The sequence below is a fragment of the Notechis scutatus genome, chromosome 1 (genome assembly GCF_049901735.1).
Source record: "Notechis scutatus isolate UNSWTSFEM ecotype Mainland chromosome 1, rNotScu1.2, whole genome shotgun sequence".
Classification (NCBI taxonomy): Eukaryota; Metazoa; Chordata; class Lepidosauria; order Squamata; family Elapidae; genus Notechis; species Notechis scutatus.
In genome coordinates this window covers 252,052,875-252,077,754 of record NC_142009.1, presented here as the reverse complement: position 1 = coordinate 252,077,754, position 24,880 = coordinate 252,052,875, and the positions used below count along the sequence as shown (strand labels likewise).

General features: G+C 37.7%; 1 protein-coding gene across 6 annotated transcripts; it reads left to right on the top strand.

The window, feature by feature from the left end:
• The first annotated feature begins 768 nt into the window (after nt 1–768).
• ARL14EP (ARF like GTPase 14 effector protein) lies at nt 769–10,546 on the top strand. 6 transcript variants are annotated; one of them, XM_026664780.2, is made up of 4 exons: nt 769–1,205; nt 6,069–6,570; nt 7,956–8,089; nt 9,351–10,546. In XM_026664780.2, exons 2-4 carry the CDS (start codon nt 6,148–6,150, stop codon nt 9,574–9,576), a joined length of 783 nt encoding a protein of 260 aa, XP_026520565.1. In that variant the 5' UTR covers nt 769–1,205; nt 6,069–6,147; the 3' UTR covers nt 9,577–10,546. The 6 variants fall into 6 exon arrangements, with proteins under 6 accessions (XP_026520565.1, XP_087807194.1, XP_087807193.1 ...); XM_087951068.1 differs by having other exon boundaries at nt 1,068–1,432; XM_087951067.1 differs by having other exon boundaries at nt 1,068–1,855.
• Nucleotides 10,547–24,880: the final 14,334 nt, after the last annotated feature.

Below are 24,880 nucleotides of genomic sequence, written 5' to 3'. Positions count from 1 at the left end.
GAAGACACTGGACAGCCACATGTCCAAAATGGTATAGGGTCTCCTGTTTGAGAAGGTCCCTTCCAGCCCTATTCTATTCTAAGGCAGCTATGGGAGCAATGTTTATGCACAGGCTTCACAAAGTCAGAATATTTATATAATTGGGAATCCTGTTACATCTGCAAGCAAGTCCTTCTTTATTTCAGATGCTATGGGGCTCTTCTCTTTTGTAAATGAATATAATCTTCAGATGCTCTACAAAGGAAGTTATTTTTAAAAATTAACTGCAGATTGATGCAATTTGTGAATTCAAGTAACTTTTTTTTTTTTTTTTTGCAATTTCTAGGAGCTCCTCTTCAGGCACTCATGCCACATACAGTAGAGTATATGGACACGTGTCCCTCCGTGTCCACAAAGCTTGGGGAAAGGCAATAGAATAGGAATAGAATAGAAAAAATAGATCAGATTAGAATAGAATAGAATAGAATAGAATAGAATAGAATAGAATAGAATAGAATAGAATAGAATAGAATTCTTTATTGGCCAAGTGTGATTGGACACACTAAGAATTTGCCTTGGTGCAAATGTTCTCAATGTACATTAAAATACACAAATTACCGAAAAGCAAAAGTGACAAATAGGGGGGGGCGGAATTACCCGAAATAAAGGCGACCCAGAAGGGTACAAATACGGCATGTGCAGAAAGAAATACACCGTTTGATGCCCGCCTAATCCTTTTTAGCCGGCGTGAAGGTTTAGCCAGATTTAACCCTGCCCTCAGTCCTCGATGATCGAAACGATGCAACCTTTCCGCATCGGTTTCCTCTTCGTGCAACAGTCACTGGCTGTTGACCTTCTGCCCGCAACAAAACTTGGGGGTGGGGGTGGGTGGAAAGCCACGGGTTCTGTTCCATCAACCCGGAACAGAAATTAGGGCGATCTTGAAAAAAAATCGTGCGGAGGGAACCAGATACAGGAGGCACCGGTTCCAAGGCCACCTTTGCTCTTCCTGCCGTGGGTCTCTACGAAGCCATCCGGCCCCGGAAGTGCGGCGAGTGGGCCAATAGATTTGCCGTCCCTGCTTCTGCGCCTCGCGGCCGTCCTCGCCCTACGACGGGGAAGCGGTCGGTTTCATGGCAGCTGTGGGCGAGGCGGCCGAGCCGGGATCGGTGGCTGTAGCCGCGACGGCAGCGGCGGGGCTCGGGCGAAGAAAAGCCCACGGCAAGGTGAGGAGCAGCGGGGAAGGTTGTGCGAGCGGAGTTTCCCTCCGCGGAACGCAGTTTAGGTTGTCCCCCTCCATTCGTTGCACTCGCGCTCCCATGATCCCCGTCTCGCTGGATTATGGGAGTCGAAGCCCACGTCCGGAAGGCCGATGTGGATGGAGAAAGGCTGGCACAAAAAGATGTCGAAGTCTTGCCTTTGGCTCTTGAAGGGGAGATCGTTTCGTTTCCCGGTTCGGCTCTCGCCTTGAGGATTCATTACTTTTGTCTGTTTGCCATTTGGAGAAAGGGTGTAGAGAAAGCTTTGAAAACATTGAAAGCATTGAAAACTCTAAAAAAAAATCCTTAAATATCCAGCTTCCCTTTGAAGGAATGCATAGAGGAGAGAAATCTAGTTAAAGATCCCTAATTTATGACGGTTGCTGTGTCCCAAGGTCATGTGAACACCTTTTGCCACCTTCTCACAAGCAAAATCATGTGGGAAGGGAGATTCCCTTAACCAGATTACTAACTTATCAACTGCAGTGATTCACTTAACAACTGTGGTAAGAAAGGTCATAAAATGGGGCAAAACAAAGTTTGGAGTCAATTGTGGTTGTAAGTCAAGGACTACCTGTAAAGGAATTTTCTGATCTTGACACACCCACTCTCATGAGGTAGGCTTGAAAACAACAAATGGATAGACACCATTGGGAAAGTTTATATGGCTTTTTAAAACATGAGTAAGTCACTTATGGAAATGTTTTATGTCATATAGAAGAATTTTATCAATCATAATTAAGGAAGTCACTGTAGCCTGATCTGAGGCTACAATTGAGGGGGGGGAGAGCTGCTTACAGAGACTTTTAACCAGCATTACAGTTGGATTGTTGCCAAAGTTAACACACTGATGTTTTTGGTGTGCGTTGGAGAAAGTTAACACACTGATGTTTTTGGTGTGCGTTGGAGAGAGTGAAATGTTTATATTAATATTTGCCTATAAACAAAACTAGTAAAAATGTTGTGAATTATATTTCAACTTACTATAAATGCCCCGTGAGGTATAGACCCATTTAATAATTTCAGATACTAAATCATACATTGGATGGATTCAGATTTTTGACTGATTCCGAATTTATGTTGTGCAGTAAATATTTGAGATATGGCAATCCTATGTCTCTTTTGTTAGTTTTTAAAAAATAAATATATTTTCAAATATATGTACCTTTAACTCTTATAAGTAGAAAAAGGTGGGTGCATGTGAATCTAAATTTTATGGAATGGAAACAATGCCATTTTATATGTTACAATGTTAGATACACTTTAAGTGTGAGGTTTGATTGACTGCATCTCTTTATTCATTAGGGAAGTCAGGTTTCTGGTTCTGAGGGCCTTCCCCCCCCCTCCCATGCATACTGTATTTTCTTTCTTTAACAAGTGTTGATGTAGAATCAGGACCAGTTCTTTGATCATTCAAAACAGCAATGACTGTCATTGCAATATTCAAGCAGTAAACTACATAATCTGTTAATAACTTTTATAAAATGTGATTTGTATACTTTCTGCCTTTCTATAAATTGTTACACAAGCTCAGCCATAGCCTGCTTTGCTTTGCTCTATATCTTTTACATAGTGCATATGCTGCAACAGACTGTTTCCAGATTTAGTTCATGTTGATATGTAATACCTAGGATTACAATTAGGGATGCTGGGTTTGTTTTTCTTTTCCCCCCTCCTCTTGTGATTTCTGTCACAAAAGCATTTGCTGGATTTGTGCATTTCTGTACCATCCTTTAGTAGGATTTTTGGATATTTCGGGTGAATTGCATAGATAAAACATTTACTACAGGCAAAATACATTTAAAGTGATTATGAGGACATGCAGAGTGTCTCTTTTTATAGAACCAGGTAGTCCTCGACTACAATCATTCATTTAATGACCATTCGAAGTTACAACAATGCTAAAAAAAAACCTAACTTATAACCGGTTCTCACAGTTAGAAACTGTTGGAGTAAATTTTAAATTATTTGCTGCTTGGTCAGTTGACTAAGAATAATTTGAATTGCAGGACAGCAGGTATCTGGAAATAGAACCTGTTGTTACAGCCCTTTCTCTAGTACTTCAGCAAGTCAACATTTATAAAAATGCTCACATATGTCAACATGGTAGAATTATTTCTGTGACTGCTTCAGCATCAGGTAAATCAGAGAAATATAACTTGCATTCTTCCAGACACTGCTCGACACGGCTTTGAGTAGCTTCAGTTCTACTAAAGAACTATAACTTTCAGCATAGCAATGACAGGATGCTGGGAGTTGTAGTTCAGGAATGAAATGCCTCACATTCCTCACTCTTGAGTTACATCAGAGGTGTCAAACTCATGTCGTCATGTGACATATCATGACTTTTTCCCCTTTGCTAAACCAAGTGTAGGCGTGGCCAGCGTGTGATGCATCTGGGCCACTGCCGCAAGTTTGACAGCCCTGAGTTACATGGTGCTGAAATGCTAATTAAAATACCTCATGTGTTGACAAAGCTGAACACTTCCAGTATTGTAAGAACATAGCTTGTTCATTCAAGACAATCCAGTTCACATACTGATATTAAGAATCTCAGATATTGAATAATCAGTCAACTACTGAGCAGTTAAAGATTTTTAAGAATAATGTGCATGCTTTGATAATGGCAAATATGTTGAAGTTCTTCTTTCTGTTTTGTTTTGTTTCCATGTGTTGGCTCTTCTTTCTGTTACTTTTTAAATGTAATAGCAGCAGTTGTTCCTGCCTCCTTTCTAACATTACCTGCCATGTTTTTAATGAGCTTATCATGGGGTTATCAGCTATTTATCTTCAATGATTCACTCCTACATAAAATTAGTGCATTATTCTTGACATCTTCTGCTCTTTCTAAAATTTGCTCACTCTTGTACACTTAAACTGTTTAATCAGAGCAAAGCAAAACTGAAGCTTTAGATGTTGCAACACTCATTGGCAATATTTTATACTGACAATAATTAAAAACCTTATTCTCGTCATTTTAAGTTGAGTTTAGGAGCTGATGTAATTTTATGCAACTCTTTTGTGTTACAAATGGGTTTAAATTATGAACAGGACCTTAGATCTCCTGGCTAAAATAATTAAACAATACAAGAAATGTGAGAGGCAATCATAATGTTTGTTTACATAACAACAAACAAAAAAATGCAAACCAAAAGTTGAGCTGTAAAAGTACACCTGTGTTTATAGAACACAGTCAAATATTTGATGTCAAGCTGAAATCTATATCTTTTGGAGTCATAACTAACTTGGAGCAGAATAGAGGATGTAAAGTATAATACTGTGTGAAAAAAGGCAAAGAGTTAAAATATTCCAAGACACGGGTCCTCATATGAATTTTTGTTTCAGATTCTAAAATAAATTATTCAAGAAGACAAGACAATTAGGCTAAATAGTGAGACTCATCATAGGACCCCAGTTGCTGCTTACAAGCCTCTACATGCAAATCTGGACTTTTGGGGACATCTTCTTCTAGCCCTTTGTCCTCCTATCTGAAATGATGATGTGGAAGATTATGGGGCATCCTATGCAAACCCAGAATACTTTAGTTGGAAGGAAACTTGGATAAAGAAAACTGCATATGTAGAAGCACTTACATGCATTATGTGGATTTTTTTGGATCCTGACCTCTGCAAGTGTTTGAAAAAAAATACTCATGATTTTGGTGATCCTAAAAAAACAATCCTAATTGCTGTTCTGATAAAATGTCAATCTGGACTGGGCACGCATGTGACTGATTCATCGAGGAAAAAAGCTGCAAGTTGCAAGTTTTTTTCCTTGTCTGATTTTGCTGACGACCATTTAATTTCTTCATAATATTGCTTGCACTTTAGTAGCTTCTTCACATTGGCTTTGCTTCCGCCGTCATTCTTGCAACCTCCTGCCCTGCACTCTTTAATTAAAGTGCCATTAGGAAATATTAATTCAGATGTCTTAAGGCTTCTTTCCACTATTAAGTCAGATAGCAGAAGTGGCATCATACATTTCTCAAGAAATAATCTGGTGCACGTTTTGCTAGCAGATTCTGCAGTCTGGACAAGATGTATATTCCCAAGGTACAAAAGTGTCATGTTGCAGCTGCTTCTATACATGAATCTTAAATTATGTGCTTGGAAAATAATTAAAGGGGGTCCTTAGCCTACCTTGCCTGAGAGTTCTAATTGAGTTATCTGTATAACTTTCAACTTAATTAAATAATCTAATGAGTACAAAAACCTTACAACTTCCCATCAGATCTGTTGCAGGATTCTTCTGCATAAGTAAAATGCTTGGATTTTTGGAATTTATTAACAGCTTAACAAACTAGCCTTCTTTACTTATTTATTTTTGAGATTCTTAATGTCAAAAACCTAATATATCTATTATTATTTGAGCATTTTTCCACAATGAGTATTCTGGGGGGAAAATGATTTTGTTATTGTAAAGCAATCTTTCATTTTGGAACAGAAACCAACCTAGCTATTTTAGTTCCCAGCTAGGTTTGTACTTCCAATTCTTAAAACTAATTGTACCAGTCTACAATATTCTTTTAATCTATGAAAACCTATACATGAAATGACGGTTATTTTATATATGGAATTGACTGATGAAAGCTGGTATATAAATGTACTCTAGTTGCAACATGGTACTTTAGTGCCTAAATTTAATGGTAGGCAAATTGCTTGAAAACCGAGAAACTGGCATTGGCTGCAGAAATGCCTATTTTATGATTCCACTTCATCCTTTAAAAAAATATCAGAGTACAGGACACATTTCTGAGTTGATTTTGTTTTGGCTCTAGTTAAAAATAAACTTATGCATCACAAATCTTACTTCCTTCACTGCTTTCTCCAGGATAATCTTCGTAACAGCTGTTAAAAGACGACAAACGATACAATTTAAATACTGAAATATATTTTACTGATCAAGTAAAATGGATCCATGTTCAATTGGAAATCAGCTGCAAGCAAGCAGCGATTGTCATAAAGCATATTTTACGTCTCAAACTGGCTTCAAGACTAAGCAAGATTTATCAGCAACTGACCTGTTACTTCTTCAGCTTAGAACTGGGATAACTCTTTCAGAGACTCATACAATCTGCTTACATCATGCCAAAGTTTACCTTGATAGGTACGAAGACTTGCAAAAGTCATGTTGCGATCCTTTTAATATGCACAAAAAACTCTCCAGGAAAAACTTGCATGCAATTGACATAGATGATTCAACTTTTCTAAGTGCCAAGTTTGGACGTCAATTTATACCAGGCTGGAAGCTTTGCCCCAAATGTACACAGATAATAAATGGAAATGCAGAGGTTGACTCTGAAGACCGTCAACGAAGGAGACTTGATTCAGACGTATGTATATGGGACCATTTTTTCAACTATCTAAGTACTGGACTAAAGCTGTAACTTTTGCAGTTATGTGATAGTAAATCCCACCCACTGAAAAAAAAGTTGTACCTCTAAATATATGTGCCATAGAAGACAGGTTAAGAATATGAAAAGAATAGCATCAATCCCTTTTTTTAAAATACTAAGAGTACACTCAGTTCTGTACAGTTCCTGAATGTATGACTCACTGGAAAAGCACTGCATGAAGAAAATGCCATCAGAGTTTAAACATCAGAAATGGCGTTTTCATGTAAAATTACAACTTCTCAGATGAATCTTTGTATGAATTGTACGTATGAATGAGCTCTAATCCTTTTAAGGGGAAAAGAGACCAAATCCTTTCATGGGAACAGGGAGAAAATAACTGTTCAGCTTTTGAAACTGCAATATGCATAAGCTTTTCCCATAACTTTCAACTCAACCAAATTTTTGTTTTATTCAAACCAGGAAGCAATAGTTAAAGAGCTGTTTTAATAAAGTGGCTTTTCAAGAATTCGTTAGCGATACTTTCCTGGTTTGTATGATGATATGATCTTAACTTTTTTTTATAATATTTAAAGGCAAATTAGCTTACATGAACACCGACAGGATGAGACTATATAATCTGTGTAAGCAGTGAGGTCTTATCAACACACTGCATACCTTGAGATTTAAAAGAATTTAAGACACTAGAATGGGATGTACTACTTCAGACTGATGGTATAGACTACACTTTTACAAATCCCCTGTGTAAAATACTCTGCAAATATAAAGGGAGAAGCACAATGAAAGGAGATTCTAACATCTCCCTACTTTTTAGTGCTTTTCTTGCAAGGTGTATTTCACTAAGGGGAACGTTCAAAAACTGAATTACCATCTGCAGTCTGAAGCTGCACACTCCTTAGAGCTCTTACATGATTGATAGAGGAAGATTTCTCTTCCAAGCTATAAGGAGCACCATGATGGAAGACTTTCAACTTTAAAACTGAACTTGGTATCCAGCTTTGCACAGTCTGTGTTTAATGAAGACATGCTACAGTTGTTTCCTATTTTGGAAATGGGAAATAAAAAGAGAAGTAAAGTGAAGAAATTACCCTGTTTATTAAAGTAACTATTCCTGTTTCTATTAACTTGCATCTCTAAGGGTATACTCCTGTCCAACTTATTATCTTTGCTTTCTTTTGACTATTGATATTACTATTACTTTTATTCATTGGGATATCTCATAAGCGACTTAGAGCACAGTTGATACCATAAATAAAAAGAGAGAAATGTATATTTCAGCTTCAGTGTTTGTCTCTTAGCTGAAACATGATATCAATTAGACATGCTTTGAATTTTTAAAAATGATATTGTCTGTATTTATTCAGGGACGTACAACTAAAGCCTTGAAGTCCTTACAGTTTGCTAATCAAGGACGGCATACTGGATTTCCTCCAGAAGCAGCAAACAAAAGAGAAAAAAGAAAGCTACAAACAAAAACTACATCCGTTCATTCAGACAGGTAGACTGTTTATGGATTGATTGACTTCGCTTTTTCACTTTGAGGGGAAATAGTTCTGCTTACATATGGATTATAATTTAGAACTGTTTAGATGCATGGGATTTTTTACCCCTACGTTTGTGCATAGGAATAGTAAGGGAGCTACTATGGAGAAAGCCTTTCTTCTTGTCCCATTAGATGGACCTCCTTAATAGACCAGACTGGTAATATCTCCTGCCTCCTCATTCCAATGGGTAAGGTGCATGTAACTGGGAAAAGATGGCCCTTCAAACAACCTGGCCCCAGGCCATGTACAGTTTAAAGGTGACACAACCAGCACCTTGAATTGGAAGCAAATCAGGAGCCAATGCAGCTCCCGCAACAGAGGGACCAATCTAGACTTGCATGAAACCATTCAAGCCAGTGTATTTTGAACTAATTGAAGCTTCTAGAAACTTTTCAAAGACAGCCCCATGTAGAGCACATTGCAATACTCATATTAGTTTATCTTTGCTGCTCCTTAGAGAAATTGTGATGACCTGGGGCGTGGCACAAAGGCAACACAGTCAAATAAGCAAGAAGAGTCCCTTTAATACCTCCAACTTTGCCCCCAGTGTTCAGGTTACCTTTGGCTGGAGAAAAAACTCTACCAAGAACAGTCTTTAAGTGGAGGAAATTCAGTCCGAAAACAAAGTACATACAAAGTGTAAATAAAAATCCACACAAATCACACTGCAGCAATTAACTTGACAGGGCAGGAGAAGTAATTGCAGACTTGATAGGCCAACAAAACACAGTTGGGAAGATGCCAGGAACCCAGATAAGCTTCGACAATAACAGATAACTCACGATTTGCTTCCAACAACTTTGCTGTGCGTAGCTTCCCTTTTTAAACTCTGTGTTCCCAGCTCCAGCTAATGAAGGGAATCAGGGCCCTTTCCTCCCCCATAAACCATGCAACTCACATTGGTCCCTTCTCCATTCCTCCCTGCATGCCCTAGGATGAAAAGGGTGTGACTCTGAATTCCCTCTGCCTTGCTCTACCTCTCCCCTGCTCCGCCCAGTCGGACTTTGCTCTTCCCCAGTTTCTTCCACAGCCAATGGAGCCGCACTCCCACTCCCTGTCAGCTGCTCGGCCATCCCCTCATAATCAGATTCCAACAGGGGCATGACAGAAATTTACCTATCAGGACTTTTTAACTGAATTGTTTATTATTTAAAACAGAGCGTCTAGTATTACAAATCGTTGTTAAATTATTGTTGCTTGTATTTTTCCCTCCAGGCAATTAATAGCAAAGAGCAAGGTATACGACGGCCAAGGCTTTCTGCTTTACAGCGGGATAGACCTGTGTGACTGCCTTGATGAAGACTGCCTTGGGTGTTTCTATGCCTGCTCCAAGTGCGGCTCTCGCAAGTGTGGACCTGAATGCCGTTGCGATCGCAAGTGGCTATATGAGCAAATTGAGATCGAAGGGGGGGAAATTATTCGTAATAAGCATGCGATATAGCCTGTGCTCTGCATTTCATTGCTGAGCAACAGGAAGGTTGTTCACAAAATTTAATGGGTTCATATTTCCAGTTAAGATTCAGTGTTGTGCAAACAAGCAGTAGGTAAGGGCAAGTTCTACATGTCATCTGTACAGAAGAAAAATTAGAAGTATTTGTGAATTTATTAACAGACAAGCGAAGAAGAGTGGTATGGGCTAATACTCATTGTGTGTTTCATGCAGTACATTTTTTTCTCCAGCTCATTATTGCTGCTTTTTGTAGGAAATCTTTTGAGTATTTCCTTGTTCTGGACCATGGTTTCTCTTGCAGCATAAGCAGTATTAGTTGCAGAAAATGGGTGATTTGAGAAGGTTGTTGTATGATAAAACAGAAAATACAGGTGACAGGCTGAAATTTTCAAGAAGATGGCATACCTTTCTAAAACAGTAATATGAAAGCGATTGACCTTTTTTGCAAACAGGAGTTGCTATGTGAAGAAGGAACTATATTATGCCTTCAACAGTATTTTGCTGCTGGTGGAAAGGAAGTCACCAAAATTAGAGCCTCAGGCAGTATTTCTGTTATGAATATCTCGTTTGGAGACTTTATAAGTGAATCCATAGATTGATGGAGAATTTGTGGCTGGAAAGTGACACACTGTCACCTTAGCTTTAATAATACACAAAATATATTTTATGGAATTATACAACATAAGTATGATGAGACATGTATGGTCTTTTTACAGTAGCAGTTAATAGGCAATGCTTGTAATCTACTCAGATAAGTAGCCCACGTGCTCCATGTTCACTTAGTCTAATGTATGCAGTGCATGTTATAGAAATGTGAGGTTCAGGAGTTATCAGAAAAGATATTGTTTGTACTAGATATATTTTTAAAGGCATGCCAAATATCTTTATATCTTGTTTTTAAAAACTGAAATTTTTGTGTTATTAATATGCAGATATTAATAAAAATTGATTTTCATCAAAATACCTGTTTTATTATTTATTTTGTTACTATATGTGATTAAATGTGGCCTAGTTCAGAAGGAGAAGAGGATATAATCAAGGAATTGTATTATGCTACCATTATATAAAATTTTGTTGAATTACTAGAACATGCAATTTCTGCATACAGTCATGGCCAAAAATACTAACATTTAAAATAAGGATTCCATCAAGTATTATGCAAACAATGGGGTTCCCCCTAGTTCTCTTCTTAATTCTCCATGGGTGTTTAAATGAATTTCTCAACCCTTTGTCGCATATGTTATATGTGACAGAGAGAGAAAGGAAGGAAGGGAAGGAAAGGAGAGAAAGAGAAAGAAGAAGAAGAAAAGAAATTCCTTCCAAGGTTAATTAAATCAAATTAGATATATTTGAAATGTTGAAATCTTGTATACCACACTGGAATTTCTTCACAAGCTTATTCTATTAAAACTCAAATGTAGGGTGTTCTATGTGTAAGCTTCCTGTATAGCATATATTGTTGAGTCCAGTGGTAGACCTTAAACTAGTATCAGTATGTGGCTAAACTTTATTGCTTTGATATTTTAGGGTTGGAAAGAGAAAAAAATTATTGTCTATATACTATTGTTATGTATGGATGTTATAATTGATCTGATGTCTCTGATATTTGGATTTTATTCTTGTGGATTCATATCATTGTGGGCTGGTTTTATTGGGAAGAAACAGGATAAAAAGGTAAAAATAAAGTTAGCTGGGTTCTAGGCACTGGACTCAATGTTAACTATTAAAAATGAACTGAATAATTATCTCTTATCTATTATGACTGAAGAGGATGCTATTTGGTTTTTCTGAATTCAGTGCAGCCCATAAAGAAGTTTTAAGAGTCTACCATCCATTGTGCAACTCATGAACCTGAATCAGACAATTGTTCAATAATAAGGATATCCCAGAGGCCAGAATTAGTTAGGCTCTTTTTTGTAGAGAAAACTGATCCACATTGGTGAGGAAATTAATTGGGGCCATTTGATGAATTTACTCTTTTAATTTAATAAATAAAAGAAATGAGTCTCTTAAGATTGAAGCTGGTTAAGGAGTAGGATATGAAAACACCTGCTGACTGCAGTGTTTGTTTTCTTCCCTTTAGGGGCAATGTAGATGACTTCCCATTATGTATTATTAAATGCTGTGTTTTCCTAACTGTAGGTTAGTAAAAAAGTTTAAACCAAGGGTGTCAAGTCTGTGGACTGGATGCATCATGCACTGGCCACACCTAGTTTAATGAAGGGGGGGAAAGTGATACGTCACCTGATGGCACAAGTTTGACACCCCTGGTTTAAGCCTATCATGCTCTCCTTGTCATTTTTCTTGGGGTGGAGGACACAGTTAAATTCCTAGTTAAACATTGTGCATATTTTGTAACTATTACCCTTTCAGCTGAAAGAGCTTTAAAGCTAGGACATTAAAAAAAACCTCGTGTATGGATAGAAACAGGTTATAGAGAAGCAGGGAAAACATACAAGAATTCACAGAGATAATGGTTGAAAACCTAATTGAAAGAGAGGATTCTGCAAGGGTACATTATATAGTATTGTTATATTAGAAATAGTAATGGGTATAGAAAATATGAAATATAGGTGATTAAAGTGATAGATAAAATTGGTACTGTTATGTAATGGAATGTAACTAAATGAAATAAAGAGAATAAGAGAATGGAAGTGGGAAAGGATGGGAATATTTTAACATCAATTATTTATTAAAATATAATTGAAAAGAAATATGAATATCAGATGTTAAGATGAATTTGAATAGAATAACAACTTTATTAATTACTTTACTTCCTTTTCTGTTTAGAACTTACTGATTCTTAAGGGAAGGTACCAAATAGTACTTGGTTGATAAATTATATGAAATGTTACAATTGTATTTTTAGAACCTAGTGTGTATTTCTAAGGCAGGGGTGGGCAAACTACGGCCCGCGGGCCATATCCGGCCCGTTGGTCTTTTTAATCCGGCCCGCCGAAGATTGGTACAGAATTAAGGTTTGATGTGAATGATTGAATGATTGCATTCATTTGATTTTGACTTGTAATGACAGGCATTTCGACACCAGGTGGCGGCCCGTCTGTCAAATTTTAAAAGTCAATGAGGCCCCCGAGCCAAAAAGTTTGCCCACCCCTGTTCTAAGGGAATGTACCAAGCAGAATTCGGTTGATAAGAGTTATATGATATAAAATAGAGGTTAGAAATTTAATGTTATAATTGTTAAGATATAAATTAAATGTTAAATGAGATTTGAATGGACAGTAATTTAAAGATATAAAGGTGTTACACTCCAGTTAGTAATTACAGGGTAAATCTTGTTTTATGAGAAAAGAAAATATGAAAGTGTAAATAGGACAGACAAAAGTATAAATATAATGATTAGAAAGATACTAAAATTTAGAAAAAGATGAATATGTAAATGAGTTTATGTCTGTATAGAGAAGTGATAACCTGGAATCACGCTGTTCTGAAAAAGATATTTTAATTGTATGTTTTGTGAAAACCCAAATAAATCTTTTACAAAAAAAAACCTCGGGTATGAGGGATCTGGTTTGTTCCTCATCGGTGTCAGTGCGGAATCCGCAATTGTGCACGGTTTCGCCCGAGCTCTTTTGCTGGAGGGTCCCGATCGAGACCAGAACCACCCTGGTGGGGTGGTGAAGAAGGGGGGAATCATCTGGAGGGTTGAGGGGAGCCACAACTCCCCTCCCTGACAGGAAAATCCCTCCTAAAGACAAGCTGCAGCGGTGGTCTTAAAATGGCCATCATGAAGACGAAGAACATTCCGGGAAACTAAGTTTTGTGCTGGAGAGAGAAGTAGCAGGCAGAGTGTGAACCAGGCAAAGGACATCGCTTTTGAGGTACCCCAGTATCAAAGGGCTATTTTGGAGGAAAGTGTGTGGAAGCGGTGACCAGAAAAGGTGAGAAAGAAAATGGGTTTTTAATTTTGGATTTGATTATTTTACTGGACTAATCTGGAGGAGAAATTTAAAGGAAAATACGTTAATACAACAAAGGTTTAAAAATTAAACTGGACAGATATTGAATTGTTGGCACTTAAAAGGCATAACTAAATGCTGGAATTGAGTGTGTTGAATAGCTAATGATTGAAATTAGCGAACTTAATAAAAACATATTCAACAAAGAAAGTTAAAAAGAAAAAGACTCAAGCGCCACCTGATGGTACAGGAAAACTTTAATATATTTTAACACAAGCGTCTGGTCTTTTTGAGACTTTAGATCTTGGAACTTGAAAGAAAATAAAAGGAACTTTATTATTGTCATAGAACCACCCGATAATTTGGGAAACAGTTGGGAGGCCAATTAGAAGATTTGGAATAAAGATTCAAGAGTATGAATTGTTGAAAATAAACTCAAAAGTTATTGGCTGAAATATACTGGACTCTGGGGTTGAATATATCTATCAAAGAAGAGGATTTCAACTATTAAGGAAGAGGAAAGAAAAAGAAAAAAGATATAATGGAGGAGCTACTTGTTGATATAAGACTGGACTTAGAAAACATAAGATCGGATATGCAAGAAACAAGGGACATGAGAAAAATTAAACTTGAAATGTGTAATTATGTATTACAGAAATTAGAAATAGTGACTCAGCATACACAAGAACACAATAAACCAGAGAGGGAGGAGTTTTATAAAGAAGAAGCCAACTTAGAAGAACAAAACGAACAACAATTATTCAAGCTGGGAGGGAAAGGAATTAGAATTAAAAATTTGTGGTCTGATGGGATGATAAAAGGGAGAATATTTCAGAAAATGGTTAAAGAGAAAGGGAAAAGCAGAAAAAGGAAGTGCAAAGGAAAAATCAAACGAGGGAGACAGAAAAGTTTAATAACTGCAATGAGAAAAGGAGGAGAATAAGAAGGGAAAAAGGGAAAGGACCAGAAAATAAAGAAGAACAGGAAACAAACAAGGATGAAAAGAAGATACATTGTTCAAAGAGTGAGAGATAATGGGCGGGAAAAAAAGGATAAAGAAGGAGATTCCGCAAGGTAATATGTTGGGATGTATAAGAATATATTGACAATGTATTTTGTAATGTATAGATGATTCATAGAGAAAATATAATGCGGAATCTGAGAAAAATATATTTGTGTTTTATACTAGATAGGGAGATTGATATTAAGGAAGAATGAAGGTGGTTGGCTGGAATTATTCAGAGGGGAGAGGACAACTATATTTACAGATAAGGATTGATAAAATGACAAATGTGACAGGAAAAAATAATAATATGAGAAATGATAATAGAAAGGAGATAAGAATTTTAGATAATATTGTAAAATAAGATATGAATATACTAAGAAAATGGAAGGAGATAGATTTGGAATTGAATAAATGAATATAGATGAGATAAGAATTTTAGATAATATTAAAAGAATGAGAACATGAATTGGGATTGGATAAGATAAGCTTAATATTTAATAATGACAAGAATGATGCAATATGAAATTAAGCAAATAAAATGAATAGGTAACTGTTATGTCTCACCTATATTCACAAGTGAGGATACAGAGTTCCAGAGTTCAAAATATTCAAACAAGAACAAAACCAGACTAAAAAGGGTTAACAGTACTTTTTTCCAGTCCTTGGCAGACTTCCCGGAATCTGTCTGATAATTCAGAATTGTCCATAAATCACAAAGGCCGCTCCACACATATCCTTTCGACTCATCAAACACTTTGCTTCCAAGCAAAGTTTGAGAGTCAGCACGCCTCCTTAAATCACCTGGATGAGCGTGTCATTCTCTAATCAATGTCTGGCTTGACGCCTCCCTTCAGATTGACGTTTCAATCTCCTCCTAGTTCTAGCGTCAAGCCAAGATCTGTCAGTTCTCCTGAGAGCCGTTCGGATCATCCAGAGAGTGGGAGGTGCTCCAGTCTGCGTCGTTGAAGGCTGAGCTTAATTACTGAGGAACGCTCCGCCCTCCATCACGTGGCTCCCTTGCGTTCCCCAGTTTGCGCTCAGCCTTCGTGAGATTAGGCTGTGTAGTTCACCACTCCTGGCCGATTCAGGCGATTAGCTACTCAGATTTGAATTATCGATCTAAAGGGACAATCCTTTCCTTCCTTAGCCTCTAGCGCATCGTATAAGGGATACAAGGGGAGCGCATTTTTTTCGCCCCCAGGGGGGTTGTAGAACGGGCGGCTTTCGCGCTTTGGTGCCAATCCTCCCCCCCCCCCATTCGGACGTTTCCCTGCCATTCTTCTCACCGTGATCGCAGCGGCTTGGTTAAACGCGCCAAATAGCACTGCTGGTATTCCCCCCACACCGCTAACGCCTCTTACCACAGGTAGGGGAACTGCTCTAACTACCTTCTCCTGGCATTCTAGGTGCCAGAGAGGTCCCTACTCGGCCCTGAGCAGCCTGTGATTACAGGAGCGTGGGCGGCCGCCATTTTGGGCACCGCCACGTATCGGGCGCCATTTTGAGGCCTCATGGTGCTGCGAAGTGACTGATTTTGCATATAGGCCTTTCAGCCAGAGGACCGGTTGATCAATCTGTGAATTTGGACAATATTGTTGGCCTTCCGCAGCAGGCTCAGGGCAGGATTTAGCAGCCTATCCCTCCCGGTTGTTGCCTGGGAGCTCCAGCTGCCAGAGGCCTCATTACAGCCTCAGGCGTTCTAATTCGAAACATTGGTGTCAGTTAGCAGGAAGACTCATATAACAATAATAATTATAATATTATTTTAATAATATCAATAATAATAATAATAATAATAATAATAATAATAATAATAATAATAATAATAATAATAATAATAATAATAATATTACTATTGATTAACAATTGTATAACTGCTTTTTTGCAGGTTATATATATATATATATATATATATATATATATATATATATATATATATATATATATATATATATGGTTCAGCTTTGTTCGGGTATTTTCCCACGTCATTGTAGTTCTTTTAAAGTTGTAGCAACGTTTCAGCAGAATCTCATCTGCCATCATCAGGCTTTTGTATTGTGTTCGTCTGTGAGTTAGACTTTTACAGTGGTTTCAGATTTAAATTTGGGGCAGCCTATTGCTGTGCCAGAATGGTTTTTTCTTCATCCTGATTGGTTGAGAGTCTTGGTCTGTGTTTATTGGTCTTGGAGTTTGCTGTGTTCTGCTTCTAATATCTTCTGTCTGTTTTTTTGGCTCTTTTTGTATCTTGATTGGCTGGCAACATTGTGTTACTTTATTGGAGGCCTTTAGTGCAGCTTGGCTTCGGGTAAATGGACTGCTATCATTAGTTAGGAAGCTGGGTTTCATCTGGGTGCCTGGTTGGGGTGTGTTTGAGCTGGAGGTATCAGGGGGGATCTGTTTGTGCCCAGGTGTTTGCCTGGCTTGTGGTGTGGAGATTTTTTTGTTTGTGAGTGCAGGCTTCCAAATGATTGACAGCCTGGTGGAATCATCTCTTCTGTTCACACCCACCCAGTCACATGACTACCAAGCCTCGCCCACCCAGTCACATGACCACCAAGCCACACCCACCCAGTCACATGACCACCAAGCCATACCCACCAAATAAGCCACGCCCACAGAAGCGGTAGTAAAAAAAATTGAATTCCACCACTGCATTACACACTGATAAAATTTTAGGAGATCTCAGAGAGTCTGGAACTTAGATATTCTCTAAAATCTCCCATTTGTAGGTTATTTAAATTCCATTCACAATAAATGCTCTGTCATGCTGGACTTCCTAGCTATATTTTTAAAATCATGCATACTACAAATAGGAAAATTTTTATGTTTGTTCCGAATTAATGCACTACATTCAAGTAACAGCAGGAAGATATTTCAATCTGCCATACAAAATATTTATGTTCAAACACTGAGGTTGAATCTATACTTTATGTTCTATTAAAATGTCTGCTTTATACACAGTGACAATTAAAAGTTGTAACCCCAGGTTGGTTGGTTTGTTTGTTTTATCCCTTTGAAACAATTGACTATTGAAGATTACCTGTGGTAATCCTGGCAGTTTTCTTGTGAAGGTTTTTCAGAAGTAATTTGCCATTGACTCCTTTTTAGGGCTGAGAGAAAGTGACTTGCCCAAGATAACCCAGCTACCTTGTGCTTAGACCGGACTCTAATTTAGTCTCTCATTTTCTAGTCTGATGCCTTAACCACTACCCCAAATTGGCTTTCAACCCTAGTTATTATAAAGTTTAATTTCCCTCATGATGATAAGATCACTGCTTTCCTTTCAAAAGGCAAGTTTTTAAATGTGTCAAGAGTAATGGCAATCTTTTTTGTCTATAGCTATTGTCTATTAGCCTACAGGAATTGGCTAATATTTTCCTTATAATTTTTTTTGCTTCTCTATAAAACATGCACACAAACAAATTTTAAACTATGCTTCAGTGTTTGTTAGTTTAGTCTTCAAAAATAAATTAATAAATAACAAACCTGATACCAGTTATTTTTCTAACTATATCATTTACTTCATTCTAATGAATCCAAATTCAACTTTAAAATTCTTGCTGGGTAAGTGAATATGGTGAATATGATATATATTGGCTGCATCTTTATTACCAAAGTATTAAGCCAAATTGAATATTGAGTGATTTACACCTATGTAAATGCTATAGCATGGCATTGGAAATTATTTGATACTACCTAAAATTCAAAGTTTCACTAGGGGAAAATAATTATAGAGCACAACTAATTAAAGTTGCATAAACCTGAGCCCTGGGTATCAAAATGATTAACAGCGTAAATATTCATATTAAAGAACTAAAATGTGGTAAAATAATTTTTATATGCTAATTAACAGTTTTTATTTCCACCCTATCTCCACAGTTTAGATACCTAATACAGGAAAAACATTCAGATTATGTGTAAATATAAAATGAGCTATATATTCTATGATCCCCTTGCCATTGACAAATATAGCTACGTATTGGTAAATCCCACCCCACGTTTTATAGTTGTGATATTTTTAAAATAAATAACTTTATTTTTCTTTTCAATAACACAATGACCCCTCTTTTTTCCCCCCTTTTTTGCTTCAGTCCCAATCAAATCCTCAAGTGCTGTGTGGTTGGTCTTCTCGGCCTCTTTGGCTTTGCAGACTCATGAAATATAATTACTGCTAACGCTGCACAAAAGCTAGACCTGCTGACCGAGTCAGCTTTTATCTCTGCTTTTCAAATCTATCTTCAAGCCTGACCTTCAGCCTCTCTTAGGCAGAAGTGTGGAACTAGAAGAACAAAGACTTCTTATTTTAGTGAAGTTCGTGGCTTTTTATCATGTGGATATATTTTTACATGGTAGCAGGCTGGAGGTCATCAATCTCATTTTCCTTATGTGCTTTGCACAATTTGAATCCAGTTTCCTGAGGTGAAAGGTTAAACAGCTTTTGGGAAGGAGAATTCTGGAAAGGGGAACAATCTAGTGGTAAGAATAATCCAAGTTGTAAGTGATCACTGGGACTTATTTGCTCATGTGATTGTTGGGTTTTTTTTTGAAGGTAGGGCTCCCAGTTCTGAACTGGATAAGAAATTCATGCAACTATTAGATGGTGGAAAAGAGATAAAGACACCACAGTGTTTTCCTTATCTCTTTGTTATAATCTAGTGGTGTTCCTAATTTTTAGAAAGCCAACTCTGCTGGCCACAGAATTGGCAACAAAAAATAAGGCAGCCCATGGTAAAAGAGAAAAAACAGAATTGCATTTCAAAGAACTTGTTTCTGTGGGCTCAAAACAGTGGATTTTCTAAATGATTCATTTTTATTAGACAGTTTTCAAACTTTTGTCTTTACTAATTGATCATGTTGGGAAATGTATCAATTAAAGTTATTCAAAAAGATATACTATCATTTCTACACCTTCATATAATTAGTTCAAAGGTTAAAAGCTACTATAAATAATACATCTGTTGTATTAGCAATAAAGGATGCAGTCGTTTGCAAAATTGGATGGCTGTTAAATTTCCTTTAATTTCTAACATTGTAAAGTAATGTGTCCAAGGTTACTGGCCTGGAAAGCTTCAAAAAGGCGGAAATCTTTTTGAATTGGCCCATTTGATTGCAATTTATTTTTGACAGCACATTTTTAATCTCAGCTGATCAATATTGTTCACTGAGTTATGTCATCTGCATTAAAAAAAAAAAAAAAACCACTATAACTACATTTGCGTCCTATTGAGGAACTTTGTCTGTGAAGAAAATAAACCAGTTCTGGACTCTTGAGTTCCAAAATCAGGAATGATATCTGGAAGAACTAAAAGGGGATGTTGCAGAGCTTCTAATCTGAGTGTCAAGAATCTAAACCACCACTAGATGCCAGCCAAGGGATGCACAAATTGGTCGTCCAGAAGTTTTGCAATCCAGATATAGTAGTCACAAGCAAGAGCTGAGGCTCCCAAATTCAAAAGACTCTGCGAAGATATGGTTTCAGGCATATCTTTTTAGATCAAAAACCTTGTGGTTTTTGTATTAATATCGTATGGTGGTAGTAATTGTGTTTGTTACCATAACTAGTAAAGTCTCTGACAGTGGCTGGGGATGAAGGTTCTTTACATTACAAAGGAGGCCATGACAAGCAGAGTCTCTGTTGCCATGGTCAAGTTGATTAGATCTTTAGCAGTAATAATTGTAATAGAAGAGAATATTTGTATTTCGGGGTTGAACGGTGGGGTTCTTGATGCTGTCTGAGCTTAGTTTCTTGCAGTTTCATTCTCCAGCTAGATAACAGAAACAGGGCATCATGGTAACAATCCCAATAGAAGGATCTAAGAACAGACTAGAGAGAGCATTTTAAAAGGAGATAATTTGGAAACACAGGAAGGGTTAGAAAAACAAAAGAACAGGAATTGGCAATATTCTACACATGAATATGGGAAGAAGGCCAGAAGGCCTTGTATTAAGAACCTGATTCAGTCCTGATTAAGAGAATTGGCTCATTTTTTTTCTTCTTTTTTACAGATAGGCAGAATTGGAGGGGACCATCTAGTCCAACCCCCAACCTAAGCAGGAGACCTTACACCATTTCTGACAAATGGCAGTCCAATCTCTTCTTGAAAGTCTCAAGTGATGATGCCCCCACAACTTCCGAGGGAAAGCTGTTCCATTGGTTGATTGTTCTCACTATCAGAAAGTTTCTCCTTATTTCCAGGTTAAATCTCTCCTTGTTCAGTTTCCATCTATTATTCCTTGTCTGGCCTTCAGGTACCTTGAAAATAGCTTGACCCCTGTGGCAGCCCTTCAAATATTGGAAGACTACTATCATGTCTCCCCTGGTCCTTCTCTTCACTAGACTAGCCATGCCCAGTTCCTGTAACCATTCTTCATATGTTTTGATTAGTCCCCTAATCATCCTGCTTACTCTTCTCTCTACTTTTTCTAGACCCTCAATATTTTTTTTTATAGTGTGGTGACCAAAACTGGATGCAGTACATTTTTCTTCTTTCAGTCTGCACATCCAACTGAGCCTAGCCACTCCTAGCCCTCTTCTACTTTTTACAGGAGAGTGCCTTTTGATGGAGGGGCTTGGGGCAACATGCTTTTATTAGTTTACAAAAGAGCTTCCATTCCTCTTTCTAGTTAAATATTAATTGTGGGATGTGAGGAGGGAATAAGAGCCGTAGCTGGTCTTCTGTGCTGGAGAGTGGGGGAAGAAAGAGAAGGGGAGCAGATTGACTTTGTTTAATGAAGCGTGGCGTGTGCATTTCTGTGAACGATTGTAATTCCATTGCAAATAACAGGCAAGGAGGAGATGATCAGAATCTCCAGTTGTTAGCACCAGTCATCACCGAAAGTGAGAACTGAAAAAAAGAAGAAGAAGAAAACAGGGAGGAAGATGGAAGGATACCCAGTACTGTATACATTCTAAATACCAGCATAATGGTGGTAATCAGCTAGTCTGAATGCTTTGTCAGTTTAATATGAACTGCATTATTATCAATGGGTAAAAACTCTATAATGAAAACAATATATATAAAGTTACTTGGTCCACCCAGAAGGGGGCTCCACTTTCCTACAAACCCAATCTATACCCATCTGAATATTAGTTTCAAAAGATCTCCTAAATTGTTCTTCTAAAAAGGGTGGGGTGGGGGGATTGGCCTTCTTACTGCCACAAACTTTCATACTGGGAGTTCACAGTTTCTGTTCAGTAATAAATCAGAAAACTTGATTAAATTCATATAGCCAAAGCTTTAAGGTCAGGAGCATTAAAAATAAATGTTAAGGGTAAAGTCAGTATTTTAATCATAAAAGAAGTAAATCATTCCCATTTGCTTCATCCAATTGCTTCATGTACTATATCTGTCTGTCTGTCTGTCTATCTATCTATCTATCTATCTATCTATCTATCTATCTATCTATCTATCTATCTATCATCTATCTATCTATCTATCTATCTATCATCTATCTACACACATACACACATACACACACACACACAGAGGGGAGAGAGAGAGAGAGAGAGAGAGATTTACTAATGCACAAATGAGGAAACCTGAGTGATTATAAGAGTTTATATTTCCAAAACAGCCTGTTTTTATTATCTGAGCACATCTTCACATTTTATCTGCAATTTTAGCTTTAGTTTAGCTTAGTTTACTTTATTGTCATTGCACCTCATACCACAAAATTAAATACCATCTTCAGTGTACATTTTATTTACCTCTCTTACACATTTTTGTTCCTTTTTCCATTTTAAGACTAAGAATTTGGGGGGAGGAACCACACAAGCTATAAACAATAACAACTGCAGAGTTTGGGTAGGAAATAGATAAGGTTTTTTCCAAGGCTATCACAAACCAGTGTACAAATTGTGCACTATACGAGGTAAACCACATAGGGGGTTACCAGTTGCATGTTTTAAAAAAGTCAAAAGTCCTGCTTTACATCATATCACATCACAAGGGCATCTGGTATGCCCACAAGAGCTCTGTTTTTTCCCCCTGGCCCCTCCCACCTTCCCTTCTATACACAGCATTTGTTGAATAATCAGCCTAATTAAAAACCTTGGCGAACTTGAAAACCCATCTGGGAAGTTTTGTTTTAACACAAGGAAATATTAGACAATATGCAAATGAGCTAATGTGCAAATGAGCTAAGCAAACTTTCATTGATGCTGTTATGTTCAGAGCCAGCCCTACCATCAGACATAATGAGACAACTTCCCCTTTTCTGTAGAAAAAGGCCAATGATCAGCAAAGTATTAGAGGACATAGCTGTGCATCCCCATGTAGATACTCTCTATCCACATATAAGTTATCTGTCTGATATCTGGAGGGAAAGCAACATTCACCTCTTGCTACCTTTACTTTGGGTGATTGGACAAGGGAACCAACAGCAGTCCCTTTGTCCTTTGCTAATTTCTACAAAAATTATTTATACAATAATTTATTTTTATAATATGCCATGGCAAATGGTTGTTGTTTTTCTTAGTTCCTTCCTGCAAAATTCTGGGCCTACTTCCAGAAACAAGTAGTCATTCCTAACACCATTTGAAATGAATGAGATTAGCAGTGAATGAATGCATTTGCTGTAATTCATAACTTTTAATTGGTTTCATCTCTCAGGAATAGTCCAATTTTTCTGGTCTGAAAGCCAAGTGATTACAGTAGCAGGGCTGAACAAATAGGTGAAAGGTTAAAGGTCTTACACTTTGGGTACAGACCTGAGCTCTGCCTTATGTCTTTGTTGCAGTGGTGGTACTCAGCAGGTTCTGACCAGTTCTGGAGAACCTGTAGCAGAAATTTTGAGTAGTTTGGAGAACCAGCAAACACCACCTCTGACTGGAGATTTTACAGTATCCTTCCCCTGCCACGCCCACAGAAAAGGTAGTAAAAATATTTGAATCCCACCACTGCTTTGTTGGTTTAGAGGATATAGAAAATGGTCTTGAAGGATGGGACAGGAGGAAGAGTTACTACTTAGGCAATAGTAAATAAGCAGAACCTGAGTGCAGATCAACAAACTAATTTCAACAAAAATTCTCAGACAATCCCGTCCTAGTTCATTGTAGGATAAAACAAGAAGGGGAAAGCACATTAAGCTGCAGGCTTCTGTTACTACAGCTGTTGAAATAAAAGTAATCCTGACCTATATGGCATTGGTGTCTTAGTCTGGTCTACCATATATGAGGGCTATATGATGGGATGTGGTAAGGTTGATTCCAGGGATGGGATGCTACCTGTTCAGCCTGGTTCTATAGAACTGGTAGCTCTGAAGAGCAGCAGACACCAAACCGGTTCAGTATCTGCTACTCTGTTTGGCCTACCTGCCCGCCTGGGCTCTTGGCTTTCCTTTATTTTCTGCTTTTTCAACTTCAGCTGCTTTGTACGGGACAGCTGAGGTTGAAAAAGCAGGAAAGAAGGGGATTTTAAAATGGTGTTCACCCGTGTGCAGTGCTTGTCAGTTGTCCGGGTGGCACAGCTGAGGTTTTTAGGAAATGGTCTACATGCACGCGCAAAATGCACTCTCACCAGGGGTGGGATTTTACCTGCCGGAAAACCGGCCACTCACTCCTTACCTGGCATGTGCGCCATCAAACTTGCCTGCTAAATTGCTATTTTTCCTTCCCCCCCCCCCCCGACCATCAGCTGTTTTGCTGTGCCGAGAGATTTAGATTAGCTAGAAAGCAGAAAATCATTGGATTTCTTGCTTTCTAGCTAATCTAAAAGCAGAGCTGAGCCTGAAGCTTCTATTATTCAGTGCAGACACAAGTAGCAGATGACAGAAACACAGATCTCTAAGTGAATCTGTGGTTCTGTGAGCAACTCAGTCTGCCTGCCTGTTCTGCCTGATTTTGGGTAAAAGTTGCTCTTTTTTTATCAAAAAAATTCAACATTTACATATATGGTGTTATGAGTTAATTTTATGAATTTGCTTGCAAGCAAATTTTATGTGAAAGACTCAGGTAGCCGATTGCAGAAAGATAGAACTCTGAATGAATCTGTGATTCTGTGAGCAACTCAATCTGCCTGCCTGCTTTGCCTGCTTTGGGGAAAAAGTTGCTCTTTTTTTAAATAAAAAATTCAATATTTACATAAATATTTGTAATATTTACATACAAGCCATGCCCAGCCAGTCACATGACCACCAAGCCACACCCACAAATTAAGCCACACCCACAGAACCATTTGTTAAGAAATTTGAATCCCACCCCGGTTGATTCCCAGGAAGCAGGAATAAGAGACAACTCAGTCCAGATATTGTTTGAGAGAAAGATAGTTTCTTCCTAATATTTCTCACAGTATAACATATATAATATATTCAGTTTGCAAGATTCTGTCTATAGGTGTGGAAATAATAAAGAAGAGCTTACAATTTGATA

Excerpts from the sequence above, each read along its gene's own strand:
- ARL14EP (XM_026664780.2), top strand. The coding sequence starts at position 6,148 with ATGGATCCATGTTCAATTGGAAATCAGCTGCAAGCAAGCAGCGATTGT. Across the intron at positions 6,571-7,955 it reads GAAGGAGACTTGATTCAGAC|GGACGTACAACTAAAGCCTT; the intron begins GTATGTATATGG and ends GTATTTATTCAG. Across the intron at positions 8,090-9,350 it reads ACATCCGTTCATTCAGACAG|GCAATTAATAGCAAAGAGCA; the intron begins GTAGACTGTTTA and ends TTTTCCCTCCAG.